The sequence below is a fragment of the Ammospiza nelsoni genome, chromosome 2 (genome assembly GCF_027579445.1).
Source record: "Ammospiza nelsoni isolate bAmmNel1 chromosome 2, bAmmNel1.pri, whole genome shotgun sequence".
NCBI classification, from domain to species: domain Eukaryota; kingdom Metazoa; phylum Chordata; class Aves; order Passeriformes; family Passerellidae; genus Ammospiza; species Ammospiza nelsoni.
Genome location: NC_080634.1, coordinates 40,972,509 through 41,000,133, shown reverse-complemented (window position 1 = coordinate 41,000,133; position 27,625 = coordinate 40,972,509). Strand labels below are relative to the sequence as shown.

General features: G+C 45.5%; 1 protein-coding gene across 1 annotated transcript in view; it reads right to left on the bottom strand.

Moving 5' to 3' along the window:
• Positions 1 to 328: 328 nt before the first annotated feature.
• The window catches only part of AMOTL1 (angiomotin like 1), a 54,446-nt gene continuing 27,149 nt past the window's right edge, over positions 329 to 27,625 (bottom strand). Inside the window, exons 5-13 of the mRNA XM_059466473.1 lie at positions 25,539 to 25,683; positions 24,358 to 24,447; positions 17,618 to 17,763; positions 11,699 to 11,848; positions 8,060 to 8,250; positions 6,640 to 6,765; positions 5,165 to 5,391; positions 4,197 to 4,466; positions 329 to 3,277 (exon numbers count right to left, since the gene is read on the bottom strand). Of these exons, the coding sequence (XP_059322456.1) occupies positions 3,174 to 3,277; positions 4,197 to 4,466; positions 5,165 to 5,391; positions 6,640 to 6,765; positions 8,060 to 8,250; positions 11,699 to 11,848; positions 17,618 to 17,763; positions 24,358 to 24,447; positions 25,539 to 25,683 (1,449 nt within the window). The 3' untranslated portion in view covers positions 329 to 3,173. The remainder of the gene's footprint in view (positions 3,278 to 4,196; positions 4,467 to 5,164; positions 5,392 to 6,639; positions 6,766 to 8,059; positions 8,251 to 11,698; positions 11,849 to 17,617; positions 17,764 to 24,357; positions 24,448 to 25,538; positions 25,684 to 27,625) is intronic.

The window sequence follows — 27,625 nt, the reverse complement described above, 5'->3', positions numbered from 1 at the left end:
GTTTCCCCTCTCATTTCCTTCCAGTGAAGACAATTCACTAAAATCATATCTCTTCTTGATCATCTCTAAAATCATGCTCCTCTTGCTTGGGCAAGCTCCCAGTTTGATCCTCTGTCTTGGAGACCCACAGATTTCATGCCCACATACACCTACTGGTGTCACCTGCTGTGGGGCCTTTCATTAACACATGTGAAAAATGGAGAAGATGCAACCTTAAAAGTCCCTGAGGTATCCCCTCTTAGTCCTAACACATTGTTTGCAAAGACTCAAGATTTTTTTTTAAGTTCTTTCTTCTGGAGGACTGAATGTATTCACACTGGAAAAGTGAGAAAATAAACATGTTTATACATTTATTATCTACAATAGTAAGGCACAAATTTAAACAGCAAAGAATAAGAAATCTTTGGCTGACCAACAATATCAACATTTGCTGGGGGTGACACATAACATCCTTCATTTCCCCCCCTATGTACAAATCACCCTCCAGCTGTAAAACACTGTACACAAACTTCTCTATACAACCAACAGCAATAAAAAATGACAGTATTTTACAACTAGTTACCACTGACATCACCTGGAATGGCTACAGCACAGTTTCCCAAAAACACAAAACAGTTCAAAGAGCTGGGAAAGCCAGCACAAATGGAGCTGGGCCGCTCAGCTCAGCGGGGCTGACATATGGCAGTAGTACTCCATCCAAGTCCTGTGAGTGCTTGGGCTGGAGGGAGACACACCACTCCTCCAGACCTTCCCTCCAGGAAAACGAACATCTCTTGAGTTCAACAGAATTGGTGAGAATTTGGTTTATCTGAGGTGTTGCACACACACTGTCTCTAAGAGTTTCCTATATCTGGGGCAGCATCAAGTGTAAAGCTAGCTTTGGATAGCAGCACCTGGAGAGACTGTGCTCTCCCCAAGGAGGAGTGCTGTACTCTAGCTGACTTGGAGAACTCGAGCTGAACCACTACCAAACATAACTGAGAGCTGATCCATGCTGATCCAGCACTGTTTCTCCTGGATGCCTCACTGTCTGCCTGCACACACTTTACTGAAGAGTTTCAGCAAAATAAATATTACAGCTGGTAACAAAATGCTTAGGGACTTCCAAGCACCTGGGTATCCTTATTTCTTGGATAAAAAGTGATGCCATTAAAAATTCACCAACATTTTACTTGTATTCCCTTGATTTGTCTCTCTCTTGCCCCATTCCTACCCCAGATGCTTGAGGAAGAGCCATGAAAGTGGTCAGTGGTGATGTCACACGCGGTCCCGGCTTTTATGCAAACAATTACAACATTTAAATTAACTTTAGAGAGGAAAAAATTATCTTACAAGGCATATATTAAGCTGCATAACATCTTCCAAGGGTTTTACACCTTTGGTTTCACAATGCAAAGCTGCTAATACTTGAAACACACAGTGTGCTTCCTGCACAACCTACCTACCACTACTTTGTTTAACAAGTGCGAAACTCAGAAAGAGGGTGACAACAACATACGTCTAATTCTAGGTACAGGCAAAAATAAGTGCATAGCTTTAACATAGCAATTTTGTTCTTTTTAAAAACAAAAGGTATCAGCCAGGCAGTACAGAGCACAAGGCTCTGGCCTGTGAAGGCTTTGAGTTCACAAGGGCTTCAGTTTTTGGCAAAAGCAGAGTTTAAAATGCCTGGTGTTCTCAACAGTCAAGGGCTCTGATTTGTTGCCTACGGGAAGAGGTGACCTCGAGCCAGCCCTGAGTGCACGATTACTTCTAGCACCCATCACTTTTCCACTCTGAGCAGCTTCACATTAGATCCCATTGCTCCTTTTCCCAAAGTTAAGCTCTCCTTAAAGTGCACCACAAGCAGGAACTGCAAAGCCAATACAGAAATGCCTCATGGAGGAAAATTTCCCCATCAGCATGTGCAGTGCATGAAGCCACGAGTAACACAGCGGGTGAGCTGGCTGCCTCCTACTGAATTCAGGAGGGACAAGGCTGAAAATAAGAAATGTTCCACCCTGGGTAAAATAAGGTGAAAAGAAACCGCAGCTCAGCACAGAAAACACATGATGCTCACGTACTGCTTTGCAGTTAAACCCTTCCCCGCCTGCTCCTGCACTCCTTAATGTCTAAGTACCACATCAGCTTGAACAGCAGGTTTGTATGCTCGAAGCTAGGATTTGGCTATAAGAATTGAAAGTTCTTATACACTGAGTATAAGAATACCAACAAATACACTGACTCTTCAAACACGATGAACCACTGCCCAGAAAGAGGTATCTTCTGATCTCACATGGCAACCCAGCTTAACTCCTCTAAAAACAAACCCATGCAGCTTCCCTTTGAAGGAACTCTAACTCACAGCCCTTTAGGGAGCTGCTGGGATCCTCCCCTAACTTTCCCTCCTGAAACTTTCCTATGGTTACAACAGGGTTTGCTTCAGCAGGGTCCCCCCTCCCCCTTCTGCATTCATCCACCGGGAGAATTCCAGCCAACAACTGCTCCTATCAAAAAAAGAAGTCTCAGCAAGCTCTGAGGTTGCAAGACATGAATATTTGTACTGTAAATTCAGCTCCAAGAGAAACACTTGTCCGGCCAGGAAAGAGGCACCTGACCTGCCTGCCCAGGAAAGCCATGCCAATGCCACTTCAAACAAATACAAGAACCTGCCATGTACATCTACAGTCCAATTATTCACAAAAATTAAGAAGTGAAATTTTTGAGACTGAAACCTTTGAGAAATGCATTGATATGGAGGAAGATGCAAGTTTTTCCTGGATTATTCAGAAACTTTCTCTGGCCTCCAAAGAGACAGGATTTCACTCCCTGTCCTGGTTGCTGAGGCAGGAAAACAGAGCAGCAGCGTGCAACCAGTCTGTAACTTCACTACTTTCTCTTTATGCCAGAAAACACAGTTTCCTTTTTCCTCAACACTCCCTTTCTTACACCACTTTCCATTTTCAACGACCCTTTCTGTTCAGAAAACGTCAGACGTTCATTTCATCACTCCTCTTCAGTGCTCTTGACTTCTCGCCTGGTGAAAAGTCTCAACGTGTCAGACTCTAGCTTCAATTTGGGAATAAACTTTGTCTTTTTTCAGACTCTCAGGGTTAGTTTTCAAGGTTGGCACACCGAGGACCATCTTGGGCCTGGCTGTACACACACAAAACCCCAGAGATGCTGTCCTCTGCTCAGATGAGGACTTCCATCATGTCTGTATCTGGAAACTCAGGCTTGTGGAGCAGGCTGCTCACTCTGCCTTTGCTGTCAGGCAGCTTCCCGTGGCTGGAGTTCTCTGCAATGGAAAGAAGGGAAAGTTGGTCTTCAGTCCAAATTCAAGTTGTTCAAAGCAAATATCAACCCATTCCTTGAGGGTGGGGCATGTATGACCTGTACACCCTACATATTGAAAGCCATATTTGTTCAGGACACTAAGAATATGTGATGCTGAATTCCCCACACAATAACAGCAGGTATGTCGGTGTGCACAGACCCCAAGGCGGTATTTAAGAGATACACACCAAAGAACCTCTTTAGCTTAAACCATAGAATGGTCTGGGTTGGAAGGGATGCTAAAGACCATCTAGTTCTGTGACAGTCAGCCCTTTAATGATACATAGCATGTTTTTAGAGGGAAAACTTGCTTTTGAGAGGAGATGAATGTGTAAGAAACAGGCTCTTTCAAAATAACATGCATAAAATAAATATCTCCTTTGCTAGGGCTGCAAACCAGCAGCTTCCACCTTTCAAAAATAACTAAAATTGTACTTCTTCACCCCTCCTAAAAAAAAGGTCTCCACTTTCTCCTTCTATTGCCCCCAGCTTTTCTTTAAAAATTAGGGAGAAAATGGTGGTTTTAACCAACCATGCTTTCAGTTGAAACAAAAGAGAAGATTTTGAGCAGGTGGGGACAGTTTTCAAGGTGTGAAATTCTAAATTTTATATCAAGCAGCATAAATATCTAACCTGCCACAGATGAACAGAGCTTTACAGAAGCTGCTGAGCACAAAGCTCTGCAAAGTCACCCTGGGCAGCCTTAGAAAGTTCTCTCTCTACAGTTTTATTTTCCCTGAAGAAACCTCCACCACACCTTACACACTGTGGCAGCAACACATACCCACACCTTGCCCCATTAATACTGATGTGTCTCTGGGATTGCTGATAGCCCCGGGGGTGCTGACATTTTGCACTGGCAGGGATCTGGCAGAGCTCACCCAGTTTCTCGCTGGCCACTCGTGTCCCCAGGGGCCGTGGGGCTGGGCTGTGTGCCGGGGTGGCACCCAGGCGTCCCCGGCCGGGGAAGGAGGCGGTGGCGGGCCAGAAGAGCTCCGCGGTTTTGTCCGTCTGGGTGCTGCTGTCCTTGCTGCCTGTCTTGGCGTGGGAGGCTGCCGGCGCTGGGACGGGCATGCAGGACAAGGAGGGCAGAGGAGGAGGCAGAGAGGGGCCTGATGGGTGGTCATGGTGCTCTTTTCCCAAGAGCAGCCCTGAAAACACAGAGAGGTCAGTCACATCCTGGCTCAAATGCACGTGCTGTCCCCCATCCCACCCTGGAGCTACAAGATGCTGGGTATGGCTCCAGTCATTTAGCTCAGCTTAGCTTTTTCCCTTGATGCTGCTTTTTCTGGCATCCACATGGTACTTTCCTACAAAACAGCTTTTTGAAAGCAGCTTCCCCTCTCTGCCTCCCCTCCTGCACATCCATCCCAGTGGCACTTACTCCCGACACTGCCTTGCACACCTCCACAACCCCATCCTATGTGGTCCCAAACAACAGGCAGTCCTGCATTGATTTACCCATTTATCTGCCACATCACATCATGCTGTCCTATCCAAACAGATCCTACCCTCTTGATTAACTTTATTCAGGCTTCATTTCTAGCCCAAATTTGTTATTTACTCCCACAAAGTTGCAAACATTATGTGCTTGTATTTGGGAGGTCTTCCCTCAACTATGGCTTTCTATCATCAGACTGATTTAATATGATTTAAAATGTAATTAAGGTACGATGCAAGGTTAAAGAATGGTTTTTTACTTAAGCACAAGGACACATTCTGCCCATGGAAGGTGCTCTGGATATGATCTGTCAGGGCAATGTGTGCCAAGACACTTTGGCTAAGCTCAAGCAGAAGGACTAGGATGAAGCGACGGATGAACCAAAGCTTAAGCAAAAGCTGAACTCACCTATGCTTCCCTTCCAGAGCTTTTCCTCCTTCCTCTCCTCAGCTATCTGGTTGCTGGTGAGCGAGGTCTGGCGCGAGTGCGTGCCGGCAGCGGCGGCGATGGAGGGCACGGAGCGAGCCGGACGCAGGCTGGCGCTGTCAGCTTTGCCAGGGTCCTTCCGTGACCGCTGCTGAAGGACCTTGATCATGGCATCCTTCTCAATTATTTTGGCGTGGAGATTCTTTATTCTGCCAAAATATGAATGCTCTGCTTACAGGAATGGAAAAAACATTCATATGGGCAGGTCTCCACACCTGGAGGGAGGTGCCCAGGCAGATGCCCTGCTGCTCTGTCCTGTCTGCTTTTGGATACTTGGGCAAGACAGCTCCCAGCAGTTCCTCCAAGGATAACCAGGCACTTCAAAACAGACAGCATTTCTAGCTATTAAGCCAAAACTTTTCTGCAAGGTTAACTGAACCCATCTATGCTATGGTTTTACTAACCCAGCAGGAGCAGTGGGCAATCCTGACCAGGCTGCACCTTGCTACATTTACAATACAAACACATAGGCAATTTTCACCCCTGTAATGCATTGGGGCCAAATCTGGAAACTATGCTTTGGCAGACTGAGTTAACCCCAGGATTCAGGTCTGTTATCAGATGGAGTAAAAAGACCTGCTGAAGTGAACTCCTGTTGGTTTCTCTAAGAGATGGTCTAGGCTCTTCCTTCTCCCTCCCTGCTGCATAAACAACCAGCACATGGTATTCAGAGCTGAGCAAAGCTCACAGCTCACTACTTCTCTCATACCCTTTAGACTCTAAAGACTCTCAAATCACTAAAAAAATGGGATTACCTGAACTCTTTTCCAGAAATCATTAGCACCAAATCATACTGAACAACTACAAAACTATGTTTTGCAAAAATCTGTACACTTTGACAGTCAAATTACTAGCCTGACTGTGCTGTACAATATATAATGCAATGCGGGTGCATTTTGTGAAGCAGTAAAAGCATTCGTTTTCATCATCACACGTTTAATGAGCAATTTAAACATAAAATGCTAATCTATATTTATGAAGGCAGTGGCAAAACTCCACTACTTCCTTGGAAGCAGGATTAGCTTGCATCTGTGAGTGAAAAACAAAACCCAAACCCAGTAAAAACAATCACTGGTATTTTCCACAGCAACACATACACCTTTTTTATAAAAGTGTCTGCAAATTTATGTCCTTATATGCCAGACTACTTTTAATAGTGGAACAGCCTCTGCTTTGTAAAAATGTTGGGTTTGCCACAGAAGGCTTAACAGGAAGGTAGGGAGGAAGTTATGACAATTCTTTAATCCCTGTTTGAATGCTGAAGATCAAAACTAAGTCAAAGTGAAGCCAAGCCCATCCTTTCCAGGCATGTAGGAAGGAACCAGAAGGGCATCGTGGTTTATGTGAACCCAGCCCCAACCCCACAAGAAGCAGGAATGGCAAGGCATATCCCTTACGTGTACTCCATGTCCTGGCAGCGGCGGTTGGCTTGCACGATCTCCTCCTCCTCCTGCCAGCCCCGCACCTCCAGCGCCGCCTCGCCGTAGCTGCCGTTGTGCGAGTGGCTCGGGGCCGAGGCATCCCTGGCAAAGGGTTCACCACGGTCAGTCAGGCTCCTCAGACTGTGAGGCTGCCTTTTGCAAGTGACATTGAAACTTGCAAAGAAAACCCCAAACCCATGCTCAAAGAGCAAGCCAGGAATGCTGTCCATCAAGCAGATGGATACCTGGCATCGGGTATCCTGTACCAGGCTACTCTTGGCTTGGGCTGGGTGGTTCATGCCATTCATTTAACTGGGTTAAAGGAACAGAGAGCATGCTGGAATCATGACCCACACAGGGATAACAGCCACCCAGAAGGAGAGGGTCAGACAGAGGGACCCACGCACCAGATTCCAAGTCAACAAGACTACATCATGAACCAGTAACAAAGCTCAACACTTTGGAAATTGAAAAACAGCGCAGTAATTGCTGCCTAGAGTGGAGTGTGAAAGGAAAGTCCATCCTGAGTCACACATTTGAACACCTTTCAAAGGGAAAACTCACTTTAGGATGTTTCCTGGGGATTTGGTTCCTAAGAAACTGGGTTGAGAAGTTAACTATCCCATCCTCCTGACCACTGGGAAGTGTCACTGCCTTTTGTGCTTTTGGCCACCACACTTTGACACAGACAAACTGGAGACATATCCAGACACAAACAATGTGAATGGGAAAAGGTTTACACTAGAGGATTCAGGAATGGCTGAGGGGAGGAAGCTAGTTCGGACCAGGGAAAATACAGGGAATATCTGTCTTCCAATATTTACAAGACTATTTAAACATCAACAGTGGTCAGTTGTTCATCCTGTATGCCTGGGAAGGACAAGAATCAATGGAGGTAATTTGCAGTGAAGAAGTTTAGCTTAGCTATCAGGAAAAACATTTTAGTTTGAAGATTAATGAAGTGGTGAAAAGGGTTATTTAGGCAATAAAATTTCCCTTACTACAGGTTTTTGAAACTAGGTTAAACAATCTTGTTGCAGGACAGGGGATGGATGCAGCCATATACCATGTCCCTGCTCACTCTGCTGGGATACTGGCAGGAGCTGCCTTACCTGTGCTGTGTAATTTAGCACCCAGAGAGACTCCCAGAGGGCATTGCTTCAATTTGATGCCTAGATTTGATAAGCCTTTGGACCCAGTCAGAAGGACAAATCCTGTCTCAAGCAACTATTCCATCTCACAGGCATGACACCCAGGAGAAGTGCATTAACCCTGGCACTGTGACTCAGCAGAGCAAGGCAAGCAACATCCACCCTCAAGACAACATCCATTCTGTACTATTTTGCCATGCTGTCCATGTGAACAGAGCTGCCTGCTGGCAGCAAGGCCATCTTACCTCTCTGTGGCAGCTGTGGCTGCAGCGTTCATGGCAAAGTGCCGGATCGTACTCTCCTCCAGGTACTTCTGCTCCCACTTGGTCATGTCAGCTTCCAAGGCCAGGATCCTCTCCTCCTTCTCCCGCACCAGCTCCATCAGGGCTGGGGCATTATGCTCTGGAAGGCTGCTTGCCTGGTAGCTGCCCTGCCTCTGCCAGTGGAAACAGTGACAGATATTCATGCCCTGCCAAGCATGGCATGCTGACCCTTTTTTCCTCAGTTTTATGGCACATAGAAAGACACATCCCCATGTCTTTTGACAGAGCCAGGTGAAAATCCCAGGCTAAATCCCTTAGCTTGCAGGAGAACAGGCACATTGACCATATGTGCAGCCCTAGCACACACTTCCCCAGACCATGCTGACAGAAGCAGGGATTTGGCTGCTACCCTGGATGTGCAGAGATTTCCTGGGATAACCCAAGCCAAGGGAAAAGTAGGGAAAAAAAAAATTGGTAGTTAAAGAAGCAATGAAGCTTTAAAAAATACTTTTCTTGCTGGGACTCCATGCCCATGGCTGGGCAGTGCTAAGTATGGACAGGCAGTTATTATCAGAAGGTTTATATATTAAGCTGAAAAAAAGCACCTTGTGACCTAGTTACATGTACCCTGTTTAAAACAGCAGCTGGGAAATTATCCCAGCCATGCATTTAAGCTTGTCCCTTCTGGCACATTAGTTCTCTTGTGCCCTCAGGGGATGCTTTCCATGGTGTAACAGCTAACTTTCTAACTAGAGGGGCAGAAGATTCCCAGGCACCTGTGGGGTGGCTCCCATGGGATGCTGACAAGCAGCAATGGGTGCATAACTGTTTCCATCTATGCTGCAAGAAAAGTGCTTGTCCAGGCAGGATTTATTCCACCCAGTTACAGCACTTTAATTTAAGTCACCTAAGCAGCATGGGTAGCTACCCTGAGCTCCTCTCACTGCTGATAGGGAGGCAGAGGGAGATCCAGTCCTTGGCTCAGCAGAGGGATGAGTGCACAATGAGGGGAGAGGCATGAAGCTCTGGGAGAACTCAGTAGAAATAAATTAATTTTTCATAAATGCAAGAGATTTGTTATACTCCATGGTGAATGATATTGTGCTGAAGAGGAAACCATGTCTCAGGAGCACGGACTTCTCATTCATGCTGCACCTTGAGGTTCCACTGGCAAAGCTGTACAATTGAAACTAGAGATACCAGGAAAGGCCGGCAGCCTTTGCCTCTGGTGCAGTAACAACATGTTTGGAAGATGCTTTCTGGAAATGCAGTATGGAGTGGCCCTTGGAATCAATGGCTGTGACACTGCTCCTGCAAAAATATTGTCAAACCTCTGTCAGGAAGGTAGTATTTTGGAAGTGTGATCCTGGTCTACAGATGGTATTCTGGAACATCACAGAAGCTTCTGAGTCAAAACATCTGCCAGCCCTGCACACTGAGCCTGCAGGGCTGACTGGAAGGGTTTGTTTACTGGTCCCAATTAGTGTGTCAGTGATAAGGAAGATTTGCCATTTGGACTCAGCTACCAGCAAGCCAGGGACAGAAGAGATTCTGGCTCACTGTCTCTTTGTGTGCTGGGTCCCTTCTGCTCACTCTGGTAAAAAAATGAGAAAAGAAAATCACCTTTTTTTCTCTGCAATGAGAAAATGTTTCAGTAGCTATAACTTTGATTACTCAGAGAAGACAGCTCTGAAGCAAAAAACTGAGGTATTTTGAAGTAAAGTGAGTCTTTGCAACAATGTGGCGCATAAACAAATAGTATAGATAAAAATAGTAAAAATACCCCAAATTTTCTCCCGAATCTTATAGGTAAGACAAGAAGTTAAGAGTATCTTTCCTCTTAAAACTGACTAGATGAAATGGGTGCAGGCATTTGAAAATTATGCCAACCCAACAACCAATTGCTAATTATGGTGCCAAAATAATTTAAAAATAAACAATCTGTAAATTACAGAAGAATTTTCTGCCAAAATGAACAGACATAGCCTGCACTTGCAAGACAAGGATTTCAGCAACAGTCCATACCTGTTACTTAATATATCAATCTGTCCCAGCCTTGGTTCTAGCTTTACATTCATTGAATTTTAATTGTATTTTTCTCAGATGTTCTTTTCTCAAATAGCATTAGCATGTTATATTCTATGTAATTCCCTTGTTAAACTGGAAGAGAGCTGGCTGAGGGGGAACTGAGAAGACTTGAACACCAAGCCTGTGGTGGACTGGGCAAGAAAGACTTAAAACACTTCTATGGCAGCAAGAAAGAGTAGAGATGAATGAGTAGGGTCTGCAGGAAGCAGCAGCCAAGTGAAACCTTGGGCAGGGTGCTGGGGAACCTGCCCTGCCCTGGGGCTGCCAGAAGGAAGGGGATGCTCTCAGGTCTGGCTGCTTCATGACTCTGCAAACTCCTGACACTGACCCTGACCGTAGAGCTATTTCCCAATGGCATCCTGCCAGCAGGATCAGCCCTCTGCTTTCTGGCAGCACAAGCTCTGTGTAACAGCTGCTTTGGTGTCCACTAATGGCTTATAAATAAGGAAAGGTTATAGTAGCAGATGCGTGCGATGACAGATACGGGTGAGTGCTTCAAGAGTTTCAAGAGTTCCAAGAGCATCATGCTTTGCTTATGTTGCTGCTTTTTCCCCAAGCTGTAGTCTGATACATTTAGCATATCTGCTCACTCTCCTCCAGGGCCAATGCCCATGTATTTGGCATTTGGTGTGGGCTGCATCCTGGAAATTCTCCCTGCAACCTCCTCTTTTTTTTTTTTTCTTTTCAAGATGACTGGACTTTGTGACTTGGGGATGAAGGTGTTATAACAAAGGAGTAACTGTGCATAAAATACAAGCATAGCAATACCCCTCTAAGGACACAAGGCTGCCGAAAAACAAGGGAACACACATAGAAATTCAAAGGTATACTCCTAGCCCATTCTGGACTGGACTGATATATAAATAATTTATTGTCTGAAGATGATATCACTTGGCTCCAGATCTGTCATGGTTGAAGTTTCTGCGAACCACACACATCAAGTATTGCACAGAACAAATATGGGCCTAGATCTTGGTCCTACCAAATCCCACATCACCCCACTTGGCCTTTTCAATGAAACATCAGCTAAAATTTTTGGGGTGAATCTCACACGTACCGCACCTTTCCTCTCCTCCTTCTGTGTGGAGCTGGTTTTTGCACAATCTACCATTGCTAGAGACATGGAAGGACATTTTCCCCTGCCTGCCCTTGGGCAAGGGAGCCAGGACATCTCAGCCCAGCAGCAGGCAGGGTTCAACTGTATCCAGAGCCCCACAGCAGAACGGCCCCATCCTCTGCTGAAGATCAGGAATAAGAATCATAGAGTGATTTGGGTTGCAAGGGACCTTCAAAGATCATGTAAATCCAATCCTCCTGCCATGGGCAGGGAAAACTTCATGAGTTCAAAGCCCCATCCAACATTAACACTTCCAGTGACCAATGACCCTATCCAAAGGAATGGTTTAGGAGGAAAGCCCAAAAATCACAATCCAAAGACAAGGTGTCACCTGGCAAGGCTGCAAGTGACCACCTCTGTTCAAATCAACACCAAAGGCCCCATGCTGGGTCCTTCCCATATCACCCTGTGCTCACCTGCTGCATCCTCAGCGAGTCCAGCTCTCTCTCCAGGCGTGTGCGCAGCCGCCGCTCCATCTGCTCCCTCTTCTCACAGGCTGCCTGCAGCTGTGTCAGCGCCTGCTGCAGCTTCTCCACCTTCTCCACGTAGGCCTGCTTCCTGCGCAGCTGTGGGGTACAGGGCTCAGCAGGCTGCAGGGCACTGTACCCCACCCCGGGCCACTGGGACCCCTGAGCACTTCAGGCACACACTGAGCTTGAGCATGGCTTGGGTCATTTGCTTCCAAGAGGGAAAGGATGGTGTCTTTGATGGGCAGGGAATGTGCACAGCAGGCATTGCTGGGACACAGTTACCCTTTTTGGAAGGAATGCTGCCCCAAATCTTCCACCCACTGGGGATCTGCTAACCATGAACCCCCCAGGCCATTTCTAGGCAAGCTGTGATGTTGGTGGACACTCTTTGGGCAAATACTCAGGACAAATCCAGTTAAGAGGAATCCCCATTTTATTGACTGCTGACACTCAGCACACTGCCTGCACCCAAACAGAGGGGTTCTTTCTTCACTCCTGCATATCTGCTCAGCACAGGTGGAACAAGTGGAGTGCCAGCAGCCAGAAGCACTCCCACCTACTCTATTGTGCTCACAGGCTTGTCCATGGTGATCTGTTGATGGGATGTCCTGGCAGCTAAAGCCTGGCCCTCTTTACATCTATAGTGCAGTTACTGAAGGGCTAAACACGACACAAGGGTTTTGCAATGCAGGGTTTACAGCCAGAGATTGCTCAAGCAGCATACCCCAAAAGGGGTACAAATTCCTCTTCTGTCACCCTAAATCCATCCATGTCACAGGTGAAGTGATATCCAGACTTGCTTACAGCAAAAGCATAGCTTGGTCTAAACAAACCTCCCTAATGCCCAGCACCAACAACTGGCAGAGTGACCTCCTTAGCCCTGCTGCAATCTAGGGTAATGCTTACAGCTCCCTGGGCTTTCCCTGAAAATTAATGAGATTATAAACCCCACCAGTCTCTGGCAGCAGCATGAAGACTGCATTCCTTAGGAGCTCACTACTTGGCAAGACCCACATAGAAGAGACTTCTTGCTGAAAGTGCTATTTTGGCAGTAGGAAGGTGTTTGTGTCACCTCCAGCCACACCAGCATGGATAGAGAGGGTCAGGGAGCTCTGCAGGTTCTCTCTTTGGCAGCAGACATCATCTGCTCTCCCATGTCCTGCCAAATGCTGCAGGGTCCATCTATATTACAGCAGCCACAACTTGGCTTTGGAGCAGCCCTCTAGGCCCCAGGGTTCACACTCACACACCTCTGCCCTTGTGGCTGAGGCGATGCTCACGTGCCCACCACTGCCTTCAAAAACAATTTTGCATGAGATATGCAACAAGACAGTTCTCATAAACATTCATAAGTTTATAGGGAGGTTCTCAAGCCAATTCTGACTTTTCTAGTCTGCATGTAGATTCATAAACAAAATAAAAAAAAAAATCACCAATGCATTTAAAACACAAAGTATAAAATCTTGTAATTCAAATTAATTTGGGTTGTCAGTGAAGCATGGATCCATAAGGGAAGGATGGCTAAAATCAGAGACATGCGACGCTAAGCTCCAACACCTCACAGACACACAGACTCCAAAAAACCCCAAAACTGGATGGCAACTGGAGAGGTACCAATCCATCCTTCTGCTGCATGGTAGGATCAACTGCACATAAAACCTGGCACATATCTCTATAAGCTGTTTACAAAATCACCCAGGGGTAGGAATTACATGACCTATTCCTGCAAACTACTTCACAGCTTATTTTCCTGTACTGCCAGAAAACTTTTACCCTAATGCCTAATCTGGCTTTCTCTTATGCAATTTAAGCAAACTACTTCTTGTTCTGTTTCCAAACTGTGATCTACTAGAGCAAGAAGCATTTAATTAAACAATTCACTTCTTCACCAGATCAGCAAACTTGCCTGAACACTGCTCTTGTCCTGGGAATTAGAAAATAAAGATGAAGAACAGCTAAGGCTAAAAGAAGATCATCCAAGCAAATAAATCTGAGTAAAAATGAGTGGGTCTTGGAAAAATATCTGTGCTAGAAATGTAACTCCAGTCTGAACAATTGAATTCTACAGATACGAGATTTGAATGAAAGACTGTAAGAGATGGAGAACCCACTATCACTCTAAGTAGATTGCTTCAGTGTTCATTACTCTTAACTCTTTATTTTCAGCCTGATTTGTTCAGCTTCAGCCTCCAAACACTGCATCTCATTATTTCCTCTTGTGTTACATAGAAATGTTTAATCTCTCTACAGCAACCCTTCTTCATCCATCCCTGGATGGATGAAGGGAGAGCAGTGGATTTTGTCTACTTTGACTTCAGCAGGGCTCACCATACTGTCTCTCACAACATCCTCATGGGTAAACTCAGGAACCATGGATGAGTGGACAGTGAGGAGGATTAAGAATTGGCTGAGGAGCAGATCCCAGGTGGCACAGGGTCTGGTTGGAGGCTTGTCACTAATAGTGTCCCCCAAGGTACAATACTGGGCCCAGCTTTGTAAACCTATGAATCAATGACTTGAGTGAAGGTGCAGGTGCCTCCTCATCAAGCTGCATGCAGAGACAAAGCTGGAAGGAGCTGCTGATAGCCCAGAGGGCTGTGCACCCCTCCAGACGGACCTCAACAGGCTGGAGAGATGGGCACAGAGGAACCTTCTGAAATTCCACAGGGGAAAATGCAGAGCCCTGTACCTGGGGAGAAATAAGCCCATACTCCAGTACAGGATGGGGGCTGACGTGCTGGAGAGCTCTGCAGAGAAGGACCCGAGGGTTCTTTACTATGTGGGTGTCCGAGCACTGGAACAGATTGCCCAGAGAGGTTGTGGAGCCTCCCTAACTGCAGATAATCAAGAACCATCTGGACACAATCCTGTGCTCTAGGACAACACTGCTTGAGCAGGGAGGTTGGACCAGAAGACCCACTGCTGTCCCTTCTAATCATAACCATTCAGTGATTCATGTTCATGTGCACAGTCTGAAGCTCAGACAGCTTTTCACTTAAACTCTTCCCAGCAAAGAACAGCTTCTGGACCCCAAATAAATTGTACAGCTGCTTTCTGAGCCCTCTCCAATTATTCAGTTTTCTATTCAAAGCATGGAACAGACACGATTCCCGTAGCAGTCTGCTAAATGACATGTGGTAATAATACCACCTACACATTTTGAATTACATCCTTCTACAAGCAGGCACTCAAGGATAATGCAGATTTATACAGAGGACTATCTTATGTTAATTCAACTTACTCGCTACTGCTTATTTCTCAAGGCTTGATTTAAAATGCTGTTAATTACATGCTGGTGGTAGAACAAATCTGGGCAGATTTACAAAGCAGTGTATGAGCTAGAGCTCTGTTAAGAATAATAACAGTCATTTTGATTTGACTGAATTTGTGTTTTCCTCAATATATTCCAAATTATAGTAAAAATCCCTGGCTTAAAATGAAGGTTTAACAGTGCAGCTTATCTTCTGCATGTGTTTAAGTAAGATCCAGAAACATTGGAGACTGTTGAAAAGGTGCTTGGATTCAGCCATGAAAACAGGACAAAAGGGAAAGTGAGTGCTGGAGTTTGGGCATGTGCTGGCAGCCTCAGATTACCTGCACTTCACCCAAGCTGCCTGATACTGCCTTGAACAATTAAATCATACAGCTGGGCTAAAATTCATTTGAACTGCCCCTAGAATGAAAAAAGAAGTTAAAAGGTACCAGATCAACATGGGTTTGTCAGGCTAAGGACTCTGATATAGTCTGGCAAATACCAAGGCATCACTTTCATATGTCACCTCTGAGACTTCCATGCCCAGGGCAGGAGATTACCACCTCTGTAACATCTACAGTACCCCAGGCAGGAATTTACCACCTCCATAACTCCTACCATGCCCTAGGCAGGTTAGGAGCTCCCTAGAGCTAACCTCTGCTCAGCTCTACCAGTCCACAATCCAGGATCCAGCAGAGGCACATTTCTGTTGAATGGCTAGACTAAAACCTGACTACTGCCAAGCTCTTAGAGCCCTAAGGCTGCAAACATATTTACTACAACACAGCAGGGACAAGGTAGGTTCTTGAACCACCTGCCTGGAGACCACTGTATAAATGCTTCTGCCTTCACTAGTCTCTACTCAGCAAGTCAGTATTACCTGTTAGTACCACACTGACAGTCTGTGGACCAGACACAAGCTAACCACTATTTCTTCCCATCCCCTGCATGATGCCATGAGTGTAGAAGCAGGCATTGCCACCTAAACCATTCCTTTATTCAGCCCTTTGTAATGAAATGCAAATAGAAAACCTCAGGTTGCCTGTCAACCAAAGAGTGTCAAGTGAATTATGTACAGATTAAAAATATGCTGGTTCCTGCAGCTACCCCAAAGGGACTGCCTCAAATACACCCAGATGGTGAGCAGGCTTTAGCCTAACTAACAAAGGATCAGTTAAACTTAACGTGATCCTCTTCTTGCTGCTGAGTGCATCCATCCAAGGAAATCGAGTTTTTAAAATGTTTCTAAACAGGGAGTCAGAATGGGCCATTTTGGTCAGGTACAAACCAGCAATGTCTTCAGCACTCACATATAGCACTTTAAATCTTCCAGACTCTAAGTAACCATTGGTTTAGCCTGACAGGGAGTCTGTCATTGTCATTTTACTGTCAATAAAAAACACTCAAAAACCACAGAGGTCAATTCTCCCTTCGTATGTCCAAGACAATGAATGGCACTTAGGTTAATTGCAAATATTAGAGAAAGGCTTTCTCTGCTTCCCACAAGACCCCTTGCATCCCGGCTCCCCTCCCCAGCCCTGGGGAGGGAGCAGGTGGAAAATGAGGCTCTGAAGGGGAGCAGAGCTGCCCAAGATCCTGCCAACAGTCTGTGCCAGAGTCTGAACCTCTACATAATCTGCAAGGGCAGAGAGTCATCAACAGCCTTCCTGTCACCGATGACCTGCAACTTAGGTAGTAAAGATCAGGTTCCTTTTACTCCCCATAAAATATTCTCCCTCTGTTGGTCACAGGGACAGAGATTTTAGGGGTCTGAAAGGTCAAAAGGGCCTGTTTTGACAGTTTTACCCGATCTGCTAGCATGCATAGACTTTCAAGCAGTTACTAGATCCATACTTCCTGATTTGAAGGTCCTTAAGGAATACAATAAATTGAGACTTTCTTCACCCATAATGGAGAACTGATATTGTCACTCTTAGGTATAGACAAAACTGAACATTATTTCCACTATGAATTTGTCCAGTTTCAGCTTCCAACTGCTACATATTGCTCTGTCAGTTTAAAGAGTGCCTGTGCCTGGGATTTCGCTTCCTCTCTGAATACCTATTTTCACTTATTGGGATTTTTGCACTTCTTGGGTCTCACAGTATGATAGGTTCTCTTCATATCTCAAATAAAACCTGCAGCCCTAAATCCTGGTCAGTCAGTCTGCTTCCAGCCAGATCAGCCAGATATTTTAAGATGTGAAGTCACCAAGTCCTGCACTGCTGTGTGCATCTCAAAAGCTGGTACTCTTTGGTGAGAAATGGGATGCACTAACATCACATGTCTCTATCACAGTCCCAGGCCAGTGAGTAGTCAGTTTTTTATTCAATTTTTCTGTTAAATACTACCATTACCTCAGCCACCAGCTAGCTGAATTTAATCTTCCTCCATGTTGAAGGCTTTGCTCTAGACACAACTATGGTCTCCTTTGCTTGCTTGTTTGGCTCAGTGTTGTGTAACTACACATTTTCTCTATAAAAGGGCAAGTGCAAGGGAAACAGGAAGACCTAGCACCCTGTGGGTAGAAGAGAATCAGGACTTGGATGGAGAAAGGTCTAACCATGAGCCATGTGCATCCTCAGAGCACAGAAATATTGTCCATGCCTCACCTCCTCTTCCAGCTTGATAACCTTGGCTTGTGCATTGTTTAGGGCCTGGTCAAGGATTTCAATGTGCCTCCGCTGGTCCTCATTGGCTGAACGCAAAGCTGCCAGCTCCATCTCCAACTTTTCCTTCTCCTTCAAGTTCTCTTTGTCTGAAAGAAAGACAAGAACAAGAGCTACTCCACGAGGAAAGCTCACAGACCACACACCAGAGGAAAGTTGCCACCTCCCTAGAAGAATAGAAATTATGAAAAGCAGCAGCGAGCAGGGCCTTTACAACACAGGGCTGAGACACAGTGGGCAAGGAACTCCTACTGGCAGGGCTCAGCCTCTCAGTGCCCCACCTTACATCAGCAGCAGAGACCAGTGGCAGCTTGGGCTGCATCTGTACCAGCAGAGCTTGTGGCCCCCAGCACTACCTCAGAGCTTTCCATTCTGCTGAACTGCTAGCACATCCCCCAGAAACACTCTGGCTTGCACCAGGTATGCCTTTTTTTACACAACACCCTGCATCAAGAGCTGCTGATAGCTGCCAGCTTCAATTCTGCTGCCTTCTGTGCTGGCCAAGAAGCCTCAGCCCCATGGATGTGGGCTGTGCTGTGCCTCGAGCTTTTTATTTGCAAAGATGGAGATCATGATGCACAGAAAATTTGAAGAAGCCAAATAGTAAACACAAATCTGTGCTGGACAGGCTGAAAATGGAAAGAGGGGAAAACAGGAACAAAGAATATGATAGGAGGCCTCTGTACAGGCTTCCTCTGCCCATGCAAAGAAAAGGGAGGCTGTGGGAGTAATTTCAGGCCTATGGGGCTCTGGGTGACCTTCCAGACCTGCAGGACTTAAGGATCCAGTGGCCAGTGCTCACCTTCTGTTAAGCATTAAGAGTGAGACTAAAGCACGTAGATAACCTCTGTGCTGAAAAATCATCCCTTTTTTGGGTAAGATTTAAAACAACATTAAAAAAATAAACAACCGGCTAAATTCAGTCTGCTCTGCTCACATCTTTGTCTCCAGCAACAAATTGCAGGCCCACCATTGACTTTGCTGGCAAACTGCCTGGGGAAATCCTTGGCTCCATCTGCTTCTGCCCTGACAGTGCTGAGAAGCCATTTCTGGGAGCACAAGTGTCACAGGCCAATCACTGGTTCCCTGATGTCAGAACACAAACAATCAATGACTGGAGTGAGCAGGGGATCGAGGTTTCTTTCAGTCACATCTGAAATTTCAGAATCTGGCCTTTGTTCTGAATGACAACAAAAATAGATACTTAAAAGGCCTCCAGGAAGGAAAACTTCCTCCAAAAATTTATTTGGCATCAATTAAATGTTGCTTTGATTTTTGATTTTTTAAAACATAGCATTACATAATTTATTATTTTTTAATAAGTGAAGTGAAAAGTTGTTTCAAAAACACTGAAACATGGGAAACCTGCCCCAAACATCCAGCCCATGCCATCCAAATGTGGCCACTCAAGCTGGAAGCCCAATCATCCACCTTCCCCCAAGCAGGGTCAGAAAACTTCTCATGGTCAAAGCCATTCCATTTTAGACCTGAACTACCCCCAGGAGAGCCACATTCTTCCTTAGTATGAGGTGGGATGAGAACAGGTTTAATTCACACACCATCAGCAGGTGTCTGCAGCGAGGTGAGATGGACACAAGCTGAGCCATGTGTACAAGGCAAAAGTGGACGAGGTGAGCCCAAACCCACCCACCTGTCCTCTCATTTATACCACCAGGAGAAACTCAGCACCTCATAAAAACTGCTGGTGCCAATACCATCATGCTGGTCACTGCAAAGCCCACAGGCAAAGCCCAGTGAGTGCTGTGGACACTGCACCACTGACTGCCACTATGAGCCATCTTGGGATTATGGTGGCCTTCCTCTTCCCTTGTTGGCATGGGATTTTACGTTAGACGTGCAGACCTCTTCCTTCAATGCGAAAATATTTACTTCAATCAGATTAGCCAGAAGGAACATTAGTATCTATTGTAGAAAAGTGTAAATCTGGGCAAATTATCAGGAAGCTAATGTCATTAGAGGGTGAGGAAGCTGGAAGACGAATGCTATTTCAGCCCTCCACTCCACCACCTCATGCTGGGACCACACATGCTCTGCTCTGGATTTGAAACCCGTGTTTCACGTTACACATGGGGATAACATAGCAAAACAGCGCTTGGGATCCTCATTTTCAATTTCCATTCATGGAAGTTGAAGTCCTCAGCCTACCCTGTTGCATTGTGCTTTCTATCCTGCCAAGAGGACTAATTATACACAAATACACAAAATAATCACCACTAGAAAGCTGGCAAGAAAAATTTCCTGAACAGCTCTCAACATTTCTCCATGTCAGCTTCATCCTGTAAAATTCTAGATGTACATTTTATAAGTTCTTTACTTGCATTAATTTTTAGTGATGAAGGACTTAGTTGAACATATTTTAAATTCTCTTCAAGTGCAAACTAAGTATCCTTAAAGTCTTAAAACACTGTTTTACTGCACTACCCTTGCATACACCTTTTTAACTAAAGATCTCTAATTAATAACTATTTCTGTGTTCTGCTGGGTCACTGCCATACCCCATTACAGAACAGCTCCCAAAAGACTTCACTGTTGCAGCTCACAGACTGCAACAGCTTTCTACAGACTGACTCTGACTGTTGTACCTCCACACACTGTGGATATTACACTTGTATTCCAGCTGGGTAGAGAAAAGGGGATGAAGCAAGGAGGCTGCTTCAGTACTTCTCAAACAGGCTTTTTGACTTGTCAGGCTGGGCAAGTGCATCAAAAGTAGACAAGTCTTGAATCTGCTTTGAAATGGAAACTTCAGACAAAAAGATACAGGCACAAGATGACACAGACCCAGTGTAACTCAGATGTGACTCCCACCTTAGCACACATTACATCTGAGTGTCAACTTATTTGACCATCTCAATACATCCCAAGATGATTTTTGCCTTGCTCTGATGCTGCAGAGTGGCAACATGGACATATTTTAAAGACAGTCCTTGCTACTACAAAATGACCACTGCTGGCAGAAGAAAATATATCAGGTTACAGCAGCTGGAGACTAATTTGGCTGCAGGAGATTTCCTGCGAACAAGAGTGGTTCCCATAGCACATCCCTTGCAGCACTCCCAATAATTTCTCTTATGCAGGTTTTCATTTCCCAGTGGTGGCTCTTCACTCACAGCTGTCAATTCCACAGATGCCTTCCAGTGACCATGCCTTTCCTCAGTGAAACCTGAGGGACTTCTTTAGTCTCTTGTCACTCTTGCAGCTCCTGACATGGCAAGTGTGTGGAAGAGCTCTGTCATCTGCCATCACTGGTCACAGGTGTACACCATGGCAGCTGCTGCCAGTCACCCTTGGACCAGCTGATATACCAGGATGGGGCACAAGAGTCACCTCTCCTGCTCACCTAAATCAAGCTGTATCCCAGCCAACTCCAGCAGCCCAACCTTCCCAAACAGCCATGGCTGTGAGACAGGGGATCAAGAGCAGGATGGGCCCTCCTGCTCCAACAGCCTCCCCAGACTGACTGACAGAAGGACAGGACCTTGTTGCCAGCTCCAAAGACCTTTCAGCAGCTGGTATCCACCCCATATTAATAAGCAAAATAAATGAATTTGTATTTACACCAAGCAGCCAAATACGAGAAGGTTTTCCACAGCTTTACTAAAGTCTCTACACATCAAATAGGGCCAGGTTGCCACACATTTCCCTGCAGAAGGGCAGCAGAGCTACTGTCCATCTGTCCATCTGCCCAAGCCTCACTCAGTCCTCTGCAGCTGTGGTTTGATGCTGATAAAGCTGGGCCAAAGGAGGCCTGGAGCAGCAATGCAGATTATTTCCTGATTATTTCCGGTCTGGAAATGGGAACACTTCTTTGCCTGGCATATTTGGGACAGAGATATATGCACAAGTTCAAGGCACATGAACTGAACACTCCCACAAAGTGTAAGGCTTTATCAACACACTGCTAAAACTGTCCATGTATCCCCACTAACAGATGTAGAGCCATGTGGATGGGCACAATCCGTCTCAGACACCTGGAAAAACAGTGCTCCCACAGTTCAGAAATCCCAAAAAAACACACAGAATTCTCACACTCCATCAAAATATATTTTTCTAAAGATATGAGGATAATAAGCTGCACTGTAAGCTTTCTCTCAGCCCTATGTCCTTGAAACCATCCTAAATCATCCTGCTTCTTCCTTTCCACAGCATCTCTCAGCCTCCTCCTAAGTGTCTCTTCTCTTGCCTGTATGGGCCTATATGCCTCCATCAGTCACTGCTTTATGGCTTTCCTTAAAAAAACCCTTTTCCCTGAAAAAACATCACATAATTATCTTTTAACTAATATCGTGTGAGTATTTTTCAGCCCTGCCTAGCACTCAATTCTTAGAGGCATGTGGCCTGGCTTTGTCTATTATAATTGCAAAGAATAAGATTTTTTGTCACCTGTAGTCTCCATCTCAGAGCACATGACTGCTCTGCACTGTTGCACTGCTAATGGAAAGCTCGGTGAGGAACTGAGAAATGATCCTTGAACATCCTTCCTTGCCAGATTTCTTTTTCTGGGAGTCTTTCTCAATACTGGAGTTTTACCATAAAAAATGCTATGCAGTATTACCAGCCTCAATAATCTTATCTTTCTTCAGCTCGTCACCAGAGTGACTTAAAAATGACAACTTTTAGGAAACTGTGGATGTTGGAGCCTTCTTATATAACTTGGGTCATGTTTCCCATCTGTCGTCCATAAACATAGGGACTAGAAATCTGCTTTTGCTTTCCTAATGAAAATTTAGATTTGCATTTACTAACCTGCATTTACTTAATAACCTGCCACTCTGCGGAATAAAACCAAAACATCACCTTCACAACAAACCTTCTTCTCTTCTTCTAAAATGACTATTTCAATCTCAGTGTATTTAAAGCAGCTAAAACTCAGTTTCCTTCTTCTCAGTTTTCTGCCTGTGCATCCTATTAAAAGACATGAGGAAGATAAAAACTGTGCTTGCAAAAACCCCCAGGTCAGCAATCAGGTGCAGCTGAACCCCAGCCACAGTCTGCCCCAGTGGAAGACTCAGACACACACGAACATCAGGGTATAAATGCAGCAAAAGAGGATTTCCAAGCAGAACCTTTTATGGACTCTGAGAGGGGTGTTTGTTAGGCAGACACCCTGATATCGAGGTCAGCACTGTGCATGTCCCAGCAGCCCAAAGAACATGACTGAAGAGACCTGCTTTACATGTGCCCATTTTTCTATTCTTGGAAGCACTCTGCATTGCATTAGTAACATTTAGCTCGCTGGCCTAGCCACGAGATACTCCAAGCATCCAGACCTTCTTATGTGACAGGATCCAAAAAGCTATATTTGTTTGTAAGCTGTGAATTGATGGCAGCAATATGCTGAGTGCACAGCACAAAGTTGCACTGCTAGATATTTACCAGCAGAAGCACAGAGCATGTTTATGTACTGGAAAAGAACTCAAACTGAGTCCATCCTGGGGATTTAACTCTTCCTTGTAGCTAACAGCATATGGCAACACTGCCAGGCTGTCTCTACATGAAGAGATCAGGTCTCCAATTTCTACTGAGCAGCTTATCCCATCTGAACTCTTCCCGAGGATGACAAGATTTATACAGCAATGCCATTTCCTTAAGAGATCATCCCATTGCATTTGCAGCAGTATCTGCACACCTTTATGCCATTTGCTAATACGGCAAAGCTAACGTGTCATGGAAAAGATCACTGGATTCTCTTCTGGTTTGTGCACACGTGCACCAAACAATCAGCTGTGCTGGCATCATCGCTGCTGGTGGGAGCCAGGAGAAGGCTTTCCAGCATTTGGAGCAGCTGCTGGACATTGCAAGGCTGGTGGTGAGACATGTTGAATAGTACCAAACTCTGCAATGGAGGTGGATGGTTCTGCACTGCAGTTGCAGCTCATCTTCCAAGGAAGCTCTCGATGCGATAAAACAGAAGGATGAGCTGTACATAGCAATGAGCTTCACTGGGATTTCAGCTCACAAGATACTGCACAGCTTCCAGGTGGCTGAAGATGCTTACGATACGAAAGAAGCCACACACTGCCACACAGCATCCTGCTGCTCAGGTTGGATAGTCACACACACATCAGTGCATGGCAAGGAAATCAGCAGCACTATGGCCATTCATTATGGGAGACTGGGAACGGATGCTTCCATAGCAAGAGAAGCTCTTGCTTCTTTGTCACTTTGACAAATCTTTGTCACTTCAGTCCTTGGTAAAAAGCATGGCTGAGCTCTGCTCTTTCTGCTGTTAGTCAAACCATGGCACTGATAACTAGTCAGCAGAGCTCATTCTGAGCTTCTCCCAGCCAAGACAAGAATCTGGCTCCTCTAAAAAGCATGCATCTTTAGAGATTATCTCTGCAAGCAACACTTCACAATTTCAGATAAATATTTATCAAAAATAAGCTAAGTTGTGTTACCATTAACTCCCACTGCTTGGTTCTGGTGCTCAGAGAGAAAAAACCCTACCCCAAACAATCCAGTCTGCAGCTTAAACAAGACTGTGTGATGAATTAGCTGAGTAAAACCAAGCCACAAGCAGAATAACAATTAATAGCAAAGTATTCACCTCCACTCCACTATGTATACATGTGTGCATATATATATATATATATATATATATATATATATATATATATATATATATCTGCATCTTCCAAACAGATCAGCACAGTACTCACTCTGAGTGGCATAAAGGCCCTCTGTTGCCTTATCCTCGTGCCCATCGAAGTCTCGGCTGGCCAGCTGCCTATTGGCTGTCTCCAGTCGTTCTGCAAAAAACAGGAAATACTTCAAGTATAAATATATGTATATAAAATTGTAGGCCAACCAAGAAAATAAGATGCATGCCAGCAGAGAAGTATAAATAGACTCTCTGAAGGAGGATATTAAAATGGAGGCTGACACATACATAAAAGATGAGGCCTTTGACCTCTTCCATGAAGCTGTGTTATTCAGAGTCACAGAAACTGGAAGAAAGTCTCTGCCATTCACAGCTGACATGCCCAGGCAATCATGTCTCACACTACTCAAAATGCACAAGGCATTTGCAATCTGAATTACCCAACTGTGTAAGGAGATGGCTGCTTTCCTGCAGTGAAGAGCTGCCCCTGGTGCAGCAAGACACCCTGGGGAACAGGAGCCCCCAGCCCAGTGACACCACTCCTTGAGGATGCCCTGGGAAATAAGGCATTTTCTGCAGCCAAGGACAGCTTTCCCTGGAAAAGTCCTGCCTTCAGAAACTTCCCCCCTCAAAAAAGACAATGTGTCCCACTTACATCATTGCAAAAAACGTAAGTCAGCTTGAAAAAGGCACCTCACTGCAGGAGCAGTGAGTACCCAAGTAGGCCCCATAGGGAACCTGGATGGGCGACAGTTACCCAACATATCCTCCATTTGCTTTCTCAAAAGGATACACCCTCAAATTTAAGTTTTTTAAAAAAGAGATAACCTTTGATACTGGGCTACTGACCTGTGAAGGCATTGATCTTGGAGATTTATGGGTAACACAGCACTGTTCTACATTACAATTTGCTCTTTAGCTCTTTAGGAGTGGGCAGGTGTCTCAGTTTGAGACAACAGGATACTGTGACTGGTGGCCTCGCTGTCAAATCCATATTTTCAAGTGTTAAACACAAAGGCACCATCTGGAGCCGATTCTTACACTTTGCCAGAAGGTATTTTTGCCACCAGGAGGGTGACAGCAGTTTTGCCTAATGCCAATGAGGAAGGCCTTATTTCTCATGATGTGTACCTAAATATTGTGTGAAGCCACTCCTCTAAAGCCTGCTGCTCTGGAGCTTGTTAGTGAAACACCACGTCAACCAAAGGGTGAAAAAAAACACAAGCAACTGTAACGAACCACGGAGATCCCTGTTGAAGTCATGAAGTCTCCTAATTTCTCCTTCGAGTTTGTTTCTCATTGCTTTGTCCAGGGACTCCCTCTTAGTGGTGGTCTTCACCAAACCTTCATAAGCTTCTGAAATCCTCTGAACCTCAATCTCAAACTGAAAGGAGAGAGAGTTCTCGTTAAAGCCCTGCAGGAATGTATCCCATTCCAGTGTTTGCCCAGCACATTCCAAGAACACAAGGGGTCAGGCAATGCTCATGTCCAGTGTCACGCCAGCCACCAACTCTGCAATGACCGATCTCCCTGGCAGACAATGGCACAAAGCCCCAGCAATGCTGGTGGTTCCTGCACTGAGGACCCCCATAAACACCCTGTGGGGCAGCTCATCATGCCACAACACCCCAGGACACCCCACTGGCAGCTCCCAAAAAAGCTTGAGGTGGGCTAGACTTGATGGAACTGCTTGGTTGCCTTTGGTCTGTGACCAAGGTGACTGTTTTAATGCCACCCAAGAGGAGAAAAAACAAGAAATGGTGTACTTGTGTGGGCTGTATTCTCTCCTAGAAAGGGTGTAGGAGGCAACATTTATTGTTCAACAGGTCCCTGATCCAGAACTTATCTCTGAGTTCTGAATGTCACTAAAAGTATTTTAGACTCAGCTCTGGCCTCTGGTCACTTTTAAACTACTGTGATCCATTCCTTTCCATCCTTGACTGAAGACTGCTTTATACAAGAGAAACTCTCGGTAGCAAACAGAACCAATTGTTTTGGGTTTTTAATCTTCTTAACTTCACGTTCTTAAAATCTGGCAAACTGCAGGCAAGGTATGCAGAGGAATCCCTTAGTGGTGAACTTGCATTTTAAGTACCTAAGCCCAGCAGACTGACAGAAGAATAGTCCTGAGTAGAGTTTTGCTGTTCAGCTCAATCCATCCAACTCTTTTAATAAGATAATATCATGTTAAGTGATGCAGCTTTGGTTGAATTATTGCTGCAGAGATGATCAATGCTGATGTGGGAATTTGTTCCTGCATGCCTGGCCCTTGTGTTTGTGGAGAAAGGCTTGATAATGTGCACAGGCTGGAAAACCAAAAGACACACATGGCCTCCCACGTACCTTTCTAAATCTGGTGCTTTTTTGGTCTCTTGATTCATGGGTGGGACAGATTCATGATTTTTGAAGCCAGGGTGCAAGCTCACCTCCACTTGCTAAGAGCTAGGTTCCTCTCAGTAAGCTTCAGGCATGATTTTCCAGCTGCAGTACTTGCAGAATGAGAGCTCCAGGGACACTGGAGCTGTCACCCCTCTCTGGGTGTGTAGGCTCCCACAGTGAGGCTCCAGCAGCCTGGACCACTCTGTGGAGACACAGCCCGTGGGCAGGCAGCACCTCCAAACCATGCACCAAGGAAAGCCTGGCAGAGCCATGAAGGGGAAACCTGATTACCTTCCCCAATTTCTGCTTCCAGCTTGTTCACAAGCACAAAAGCTGAAACAAGTGGGGAGATTCAGACTAGCCATGAGAAAGCATTTCTTTACTGAGTGGGTGGTCAAACCCTGGAACAGGTTTCCCTAGAGAGATTGTCCATGCCTCCAGCCTTTCAAGTGCTTTAGAGGCATATGAACAATGTCCTTAGCAAGATGCTTTAATTTGGTTCTCTCCGAATTGTTCAGGGAGTTGGTGAGCCACTGTCTGCAGGAGAAGATGCTTTCTCCAGACAGCTCCTACCACAGTAGAGTAGATTTGCCAGCACAAAAGTGGCTTTCCACAGCCTAACAGTCTGGCCCAATGCATCTGGTTACCACAAGGGCTCTGCTTGGCCCTCTACATGCTGGTATTTCCCAAAACACATCACCACACCACCTGCAGCCCTGGAGGCAAAAACTTCCTGTAGCAAGTGCTCCATCAGCACAAAATTAAAGGAGAGCAGAAGAACAGCCATAAATTGTGTTGGCGTTTCTCAACGGCTCTGGGATTTCCTTCTCCTTCTTCCATGGAGGAAAAAAAACCAATTCAGCCTTTTCTCTGCCTGGTAGCTCCTGGAGCCAACCCACTCAAACAACCCACACATGTGGCATGGGGAAGAGCCAGCCCAGCCTAGC